This window comes from Poecilia reticulata, linkage group LG9 (assembly GCF_000633615.1).
Source record: "Poecilia reticulata strain Guanapo linkage group LG9, Guppy_female_1.0+MT, whole genome shotgun sequence".
NCBI lineage: Eukaryota > Metazoa > Chordata > Actinopteri > Cyprinodontiformes > Poeciliidae > Poecilia > Poecilia reticulata.
The window spans coordinates 33,327,529-33,335,526 of NC_024339.1; the positions used below are offsets into that span (position 1 = coordinate 33,327,529).

Sequence of the window (7,998 nt, forward strand, 5' to 3'; positions counted from 1 at the left end):
GTTCAGTTCAGTTTGGTTCAGTTCAGTTCAGTTTGGTTCAGTTTAAAAACACTTTTGATCCCAAAGGAAATTAAAGGTTCAAAGATCTTCAAACTGGGAAACAGGAAATAAACATTACATGGTTCTGATAACAGAACCCGAACTGGTACCGGTACGGCGTTTGGGTCGGCCGACTCTGGTACCGGTACAGTGTTGGGTCTGTAGGTTCTGACGTTGGTTCCGTTCCAGAACCTGACGGAGGACCTGGCGGTGCGGCAGCTGTACGACTGTAACTGGATCGTGGTGAACTGCGCCAGTCCGGGGAACTACTTCCACGTTCTGAGGAGGCAGATCCTGCTGCCCTTCAGGAAGCCGGTACCGCCCACAGCCTTCACTTCCTGTGTGGGCTTTTATTTTGAAAACTGACCTGTTCTGTTCCTGTTTCTTCAGCTGATCGTTTTCACTCCCAAGTCTCTGCTGCGCCATCCTGACGCCCGCTCCAGCTTTGACGGCATGCTGCCCGGTAACGCCGCCGCCGCCGCTCATGGTCTGATGCTAGCAGCTAGCCACTAGCCCGGGTTGCTCAGCCTGACCTTCGGCCCTCCTCCTCTTCCTCCCTGTGTGCAGGAACCCACTTCCAGAGGCTGATCCCGGACGACGGGCCGGCGGCGCAGCGGCCCGACGCCGTGAAGAGGCTGATCTTCTGCACCGGGAAGGTTTACTACGAGCTGACCAAAGAGAGGAAGAGGAGAGGCCTGGAGGAGACGGTGGCCATCAGCCGCATGGAGCAGGTACCAGGACCGGCCCGCTGACCCCAACAGAACCCCCTGGACCTCCAGTGTGCCTGGGCCGGGTTCCAGCGCCAGCATGCAGGCTCTGCAGGCTGTAATGTGAAATCTGCCTGGGATTCAGACAAACACCAACCGGAGCTCAGGAAACGGGCTGGTGCTTCCTGGTGGCACCAGCAGGGGGCAGCGCGTCTCTTCAAAGCTGTTAGCAGGACTTTTATTTATCTTTGATCAGATTTCATTTAAAACAACCAGAACATGATGAATACAACAAAATGAGAAACAGGAGGATGTCGTACAGTTAGCGTGTAAATAAACTACAAAACCGTCACAAACTCAGACAGTTTCATATTTATCCCAGATCTGTTCATCCAGGGAAACTTTGAGTCTGAAAAATCCAAACGAATCTTTAATCCCACTTTAAAGGAACCTGCTGGAGGTTCTGCATCCGACCCGAATCAAAGGAATAATAAATGTTTCCGGTCATAAAGGTGGTGTTTTTGCTGAGCCAGCAGACGGTAAGCCCCGCCCCTCCCTCCCTCTGCCCTGCAGCTGTCCCCGTTCCCGTTCGACCAGGTGAAGGCGGAGTTTGAGCGTTTCCCCAACGCCGACCTGGTGTGGTGTCAGGAGGAGCACAAGAACCAGGGTTACTACGACTACGTGAAGCCGCGCATCAGGACCACCATCAACAAGGCCAAGAACGTCGGGTAAGCGCCGCGCCGCCTCGGTCACGGCCGGCGGCTCTGACTCCGCCCCCTCTGACTCCGCCCCCTCTCTGTGCCTCAGGTACGCCGGCAGAGACCCGGCGGCGGCACCGGCCACCGGAAACAAGAACACACACCTGGTGGAGCTGCGGCGCTTCCTGGACGCGGCCTTTGACCTGGAGGCGTTCAGCGAGCAGTAGACCGCCGCACTGGACTCACACACACACACACACACACACACACAGATTAACACACACACTCAGTCTGCAGCAGGTTCATCGTTTCCTCGTCACGATTCATGCAGAATCGATCAGATTTATCCATAAATTCAGTAATTATTGAGTTGAAGTCGAAGCAGCAGAAACATTCGGTTTGAAGTTTCCTCTGAAATCGGCTGATTTGACGTCGTCACAACAAACTCCACACACACACATCCCTCCGTCCACACACACACACACACACACACACTCCAGCTGCAGATAACCGTCAGAGTGACGCCTCCTGTTTCCTCCACTCTCTCAGAGGATCGGAGCTGCTTCTTCTTCTCCTGAGTCGTTTTATTTTAGCTCTAAGGCTCTTTAGCATCGTTAGCAGAGATCAGAGGGGGTTTGATGGAGCTTCTCTTCTTTGTAATTAGTCACCATGGTAACGCCAATCACTGAGATTTCCCTGAGGGTGTGTTTGGGATGAACCAACCACGCGCCGCTGATTTAGCCCCGCCTCCCACGCCGGTCTGCGTTCATCTCGTGCCAAATTGCGCCGCCGTCAGTTTTTCTGTTTGGTCATTTTTCTGGTCGCAGCTGAACCGACGGCGGAAACCGGAAGAGTCGTCAGCAGAGGAGGAAGTCGGCTGCAGGTGGCGATCCGAGCTTCTGACACACAAAGATTAAAAATCATTTATTTATTTTCATATTGGGGGTGGAAGTCTGCTGCGTTGTTTTGCTTCATTCAATAAAGAAATCTGTGCTGAACAGACTGCCTGGTTCAGGTTTTTATTTCAATCTTTGTTCACCTTTAAATCAGATGTTTCCGTGGAGACCAGAGCAGCAGGAGGTCTCCCTCTTTTCCTCATTCTTATTAAACGGCACATCTTCACGCCTCCCTTCAGAAAGAGACCCCTAGTGGCCACCGGAGGGAAGACAGGAGCTTTAAACTGGGTCAAACCGCCTTAAGTTTATTTCTAAAGCCCATTTCAGCAGTGAGGCAGTTACACTATAAAAACATAACCAGTTATGTTACCACTTATTTAAACAGCTGACTTTTAAAGGGTTTTGCAGTTTTCTGGAAGTTTGTTCCTGAACATCCAGATGTTAACTGAGCGTCTCCTCCAGAGCTGTGGAGGATTTGTGAACATCACAGACCGACAGCAGAACCCAGAACCGATTCAGACGGTGGAGAAAAACACGGAGCTTCATTAACCTTTGACCTTTCTACATGCCGTCATGGATGAAGCCAGAAACTACAAGAAGCATAAAAAGCTACAGGCTGATCAGTCAGCAGCGATGACTGGACAGACTTCAGACAACACGATTGTAGCAAATTATTTTCTGATATATTGTCTTAATCTGGGAATATATGATCAATATGACTGCAGGATTGTTCTGTAGGAAACCCGGCGGTGGAAAAAGCTGTTCCGGAAACGGCGTCCGGGAGTCTGACGCTCAAGTCTCTGGACGTTTCAAAGTTTCGTGGAGGGACGGCGTGTTGGTGAGGCGTCGGCCGCGGATCGGACTCTCTAGAGAAAGAAACTGGAAATGATTGAACGGATATTTGGGAAGAATTCAGAGAAATTCACCGTCATTGTTTTGACTGGAGGAGCCATCCTGAAGATTAAAGACCTCAGAGGAAACTGCAGGACGTCTGATAACGACGGCAGAGAACCGAACACAAGAGCCGCCATCAAAGATCTACACCAACCAGATGCTGCAAAAAGCTGCAGCTGCTCGTTGCCTAAGTATTACATGTCCATCCGCTAGGGGGCGCCGTTCTGCCAGGAGCTCCTCAAAGCAGAACTGGTCTGGGCCAGATGTGGCCCCCAGCTGGTACTGACATCTGGCCCACATGGTGCAATGAATGACGGCCCCCTGGTCCAGTGCTGGTTTGCCAGATGTGGCCCATGTGCAGCCAGAACCGGGCCAGATGTGGACCGGTTGAGGACACCAGCGGGCCCATTAACTGCTTCATCTGCGTTTGCTTGAGTTCCTGGCAACAGCGAATCAGCTGGTCTTCACGTCCAGGCAGATGTTCAGATACAGAGACGCACCAGGATGTTTGTGTGAGTAACGACGCGTCGTTTGATGGACGGACGCGTCGTTTGATGGACGTGTTGTTTGATGGACACGTCGTTTGTTGGACGCGTCGTTTGATGGACGCATCGTTTGATGGACGCGTCGTTTGATGGACGCGTCATTTGATGGACGCGTCGTTTGATGAAGCAAAGGAAAATGAAATGAGAAGCTGGAAACAGAACCAAGTGTTTGAAGAAATTGAGGACAGAAGTGTCTCCACTCGTTGGTGTGAACTCAGGGACTGAACATGAGGCAGGTTGGAGATCCAACCTGCCTCAGAGTCGCTGAGGCTCCTGGTGGCAGTTATATGTCAAAGTCCATGGGAACTTCACTCAGTGGACATTAAATCTCCCTTTACAAGGAATGGAGCCGTCATTTTCATCAAACCTGCCCCAACAGCACAGGCTTTGGAAATGTGTGTCTGGTTCAGCTGATGCTTCGCTGTGTTGGGGCAACAGGGTAAAAAGCATCATGACTGCAGGCGTCACGTCTCAGGCTGACCTGCAGTTTCCTATTGGCTGGATGAGGCCAACAGTGCGGCTGTCATTTCATATGGGCTGCATCACACAGTCCGTCACCTGAGGTCAAAGTTTAATGTCGGTCGTGAAGCACACATAGTTTTTCCTATGTGGATCTTGTTCCTGAAGGTAGGAAGGTTGAAATGCACCAAGAGTCCAACATTCAGCTCCTGCAGCAGGAGCTTCACTTCTGACCGAATGGAGACGGAGCAGCTCAGGTCGCAGATGGAGCAGCTGCAGTGTGTGGCAGGACAGCAGGCCTGGTGTCATGTCTGATGCTAGTGATTTAGCATCTCGTCTCAAACAGGCTACAGTCCAGACCATCCATGAAGCAAACAAATTAAATTTTCAACATCTTGGAGATGTTGCTTAGTGACCGTAAGTTGGTTACGGTCACTCATGCCGTAACCATGAGTGACGGCATGAGTCTGGACCCCACAGATGTTCTGGGTCTGGTTCTGCTCTGCATCCCCAGAACCAGAACCAGACGAGGAGAAGCAGCACTCAGTTTCTATGCACCACAGATTTGGAACAAACTTCCAGAAAACTGTAAAACAGCTGAAACACTGAGAGCCTTTAAATCTCAACTTAAACCCACCTGTTTATAGTTGCTTATGGCTAAATTAGGGTTAGAGTGGGTTTTGATGTCTTCCATGTTTTTATGTCTTTAACGTTTTTAATTTCTTCTTCTTTCTTTTCGACGTTTTAATGATGTAATGTTTTTTGTTTTTTTGTTTTTATTTATTTAAATCTCTCTCTTTCTCACTGTTTATATTTTTATTTTAATTATGTAAAGCACTTTGAAATGCCTTGCTGCTGAAATGTGCTATACAAATAAAATTTGATTGATTGATTGATTGATTGATTGATTGATTACGGCCGTAACCAACTTAAAGATGGTTACGGTCACTCATGCATGTTTTGTGAATCTTTCAGATGGGGTCACTCTGCGCTGGTTGTTGGATGGGGGGCAGTGGGCGGCTCTGGCCCACTTCACAGCAGCCAGTCGAGGTCAGAAACACTCTGGCAGTGAAGCCATGTCTCAGGGGGTTGATGCCGTTTTTCTTTCCACTCTTTTCTAACTCGGTGCTGGCAGCATCAGTTCTACCTGCGCTGATCATTTCTGTCTTGCTGATGCTCTTCAGTCTGTTGCAGAGAAAAGTTGCACCTTAAAGAGCGGATTCAAACTCAGACAGTTGATGAGGTGCTGAGCAGCTGGGAGCCTCACTGCTGGATGTCTGGGTTGCTCAGTGATTCATCCACATGTTTCACAGTGAAGCTGTTCTCACTAAACCCTTAACGGTTTTATCAGGAGTCTCATCAGACGTTGGAGGTGATTCAGATTCAAATGTTACGTCATCATCACTGAATGTTAAAGCAGCTTATTGTGTTTTGGTTCATTTATCTCTTTATCTTTTTGTAAACGTTGTTGAACTTGTTTGGTTAAAAATGATTAAAGGCAGTGGAAACAAGCTGTTTGAAAATGTGTGTTTTTATCTTATTAATTTCATCCTAACCAGAAAAGCATCATCACCATCCTGTCAGCAAACAGCTGAAACTTTCAGGACCTAAAATAATTTCAACAGAAATCAGAACTTTTGTCTCATTAAAATGTCACTTTGTTGGTTTATTAATGAGGAAATGTGAAGAAAATAATAATTTACAATGAAATTATTCTGAGTTTCCATAATCTCTGATCCGTGGTGAAAAAATGAGGCCATCTAGTGGCCAAGGCAGGAAACAGCAGCACGAACAGAAACGATCCGGCAGAACCGGAACCCGCTTCGTTCCTCCGGGTTCCGGTTCTGCTTATTGCGTCCTGACATAAATCCATTCTCCGAGATCTCTGACGTCATATCCCAGGGTCTGAATGAGCAGAACTGATGACGTGTCCGGTTATTCCAAAATGACCATTTAATGCTTGAATTTGATCATCTGTGATCAGATCAGAGTAACACGTCATTCTGATCAAATACAATCTATAAATCATGCTGATCATTTAAACTCCACATGTGGGAATGTTTTCAGAGTCCTGCTTGAATTTTATTCAAAAAGCACAACTTTTTGAATAAAATTAATAAGTGCTAGATTCTTTCCTTTTTGTATTGCGTCACAGACAACAAATGTCCTGTCAACCAGTTTAGTGAGTTAGTGACTCTGCTCCATTTACATACTGGCGCGGCAGGCGGAGCGCCTGGTGGGCGGGGTTTGGACGCCGCTCTAATTCCCTGTTTCAACTCCAAGATGAATCATGTTGTAAACTGACTGAACCTGCTGAAAAACATCCGGTTAGCAGCAGGTTACAGGAGGCGGGTCACTGCTCTGATTCACCGTCCTCATGTTAAACCGGAGGAACTCCGCCCCTGTGGCTTTAACCGGATCCTTCTCCGGCGGACTGCTAGGGAGCGAACCCCCACACACACCGTGAGCAGTGAAGCAGAGAAGGAAACGCTAGCCGCTGCTAACCTGCTCTGTGGTTAACCCTCGTTGTTCCGGTTCGTTTCTCTGGATTTCTGTGTGAAACTCAGCCAGAGCTCCAGCGGATTGCGGTTCCTTCCGAGGCCCGATTATCAGCCGCAGAAACCGGCTACAAGCAGTGTGAACCGGCCGGAGCTGAATCTCTCGATCCCGGATCTTTACTGGATTTATTCTCTGAACATTTTGGGATCTTTCAGGGCGCCCCGCGTCTTCAGTCGGTGCGACCGTGAAGGCTCATCGGGCTCTCGGTTCTTGATGCCTCGGAGGCCCCGAAGAACTCAGACTGCGGAGCCCCGGAGCAGGGCTCGGACACCGGGGAATTAAAGGAGGTATGTCCGCTGTGTGACCGGAGTTCTGCCGGCTCCTGGGTGTGTGTGATCGGAGTGTGTGAGGTGTGTGTCCGGTGGACCCGGGAGGTCTGCTCGATGGAGGCTAACTGGGAGACCCTCAGCTGAAGGTTTCATGCTGGAGAATCGGCTGCTGCTAACCTGTTAGCATTCCATTGTCACCGCTAGCTGGGCTGCCATGCTAACTGTAAAAATACAATAATTGTATGTAGAATATGTCAGGTTGAACGTATAAACAGGTGTTATTGTGGATATTTAAACCACATAATTTTATGTAGCATTTATCGGTCGTGAACTTCCGGTTGTTGTTGTTTTTCTGTTAGCATGCTAATGCTAATGTTAGCATGCTAGTCCTAGCTTCCATCAAAATGTCTCCGGTGGCCGTCATTGTTCCTGGGGGAGCCGGAGGCAGAGGGGCGGCTCACGGAGGAGACACGGCCCGCTTTGGACACTTTCCTGTTTTCATTATTAATTAAACGGTTGTTATTAATAACATTAATGTGTCACGATCGCGCTGGCAGTGGGGTTGGTAGTTTAAAACCCGTCCAGGGAGCAGAGCAGTAATGAAATGAATTCAGCTTTTATTCTCCGTCATTACGCGCGTGGTTTCACACTCAGATACACCCACGGCTGCTGTCTGACCTCTGACCTTTACAGTGAAACATGCTGACTGATTCCTGGTGAGGCAGCCCAGGTTACCCAGCAGGAAACTAGTTAACAACCTTAGCTGGTCAGGGTAACCAGCTATGGACCACTAACCCGTAACCATGGGAACCAGTTAAGGACCACTAACCCGTAACCATGGGAACCAGCTAAGGACCACTAACCCGTAACCATGGGAACCAGCTATGGACCACTAACCCGTAACCATGGGAACCAGCTAAGGACCACTAACC

The 7,998-nt window shown here is 49.0% G+C and overlaps 2 protein-coding genes across 9 annotated transcripts in view; both read left to right on the forward strand.

Moving 5' to 3' along the window:
- The window catches only part of ogdha (oxoglutarate dehydrogenase a), a 26,150-nt gene extending 23,703 nt beyond the window's left edge, over positions 1–2,447 (forward strand). For all 7 annotated transcript variants that reach the window (XM_008419418.1, XM_008419412.1, XM_008419415.1 and 4 more), the window contains 5 exons: positions 229–354; positions 430–502; positions 607–770; positions 1,320–1,474; positions 1,554–2,447. In XM_008419418.1, the coding sequence (XP_008417640.1) occupies positions 229–354; positions 430–502; positions 607–770; positions 1,320–1,474; positions 1,554–1,671 (636 nt within the window). In that variant the 3' untranslated portion in view covers positions 1,672–2,447. The remainder of the gene's footprint in view (positions 1–228; positions 355–429; positions 503–606; positions 771–1,319; positions 1,475–1,553) is intronic.
- A 4,246-nt stretch (positions 2,448–6,693) lies between these two features.
- LOC103470759 (zinc finger MIZ domain-containing protein 2-like) overlaps positions 6,694–7,998 on the forward strand; it is a 15,754-nt gene continuing 14,449 nt past the window's right edge. For both annotated transcript variants that reach the window (XM_008419410.2, XM_008419411.2), the window contains exon 1: positions 6,694–7,084. The gene's annotated coding sequence lies outside the window, so the exon portion shown is untranslated. The remainder of the gene's footprint in view (positions 7,085–7,998) is intronic.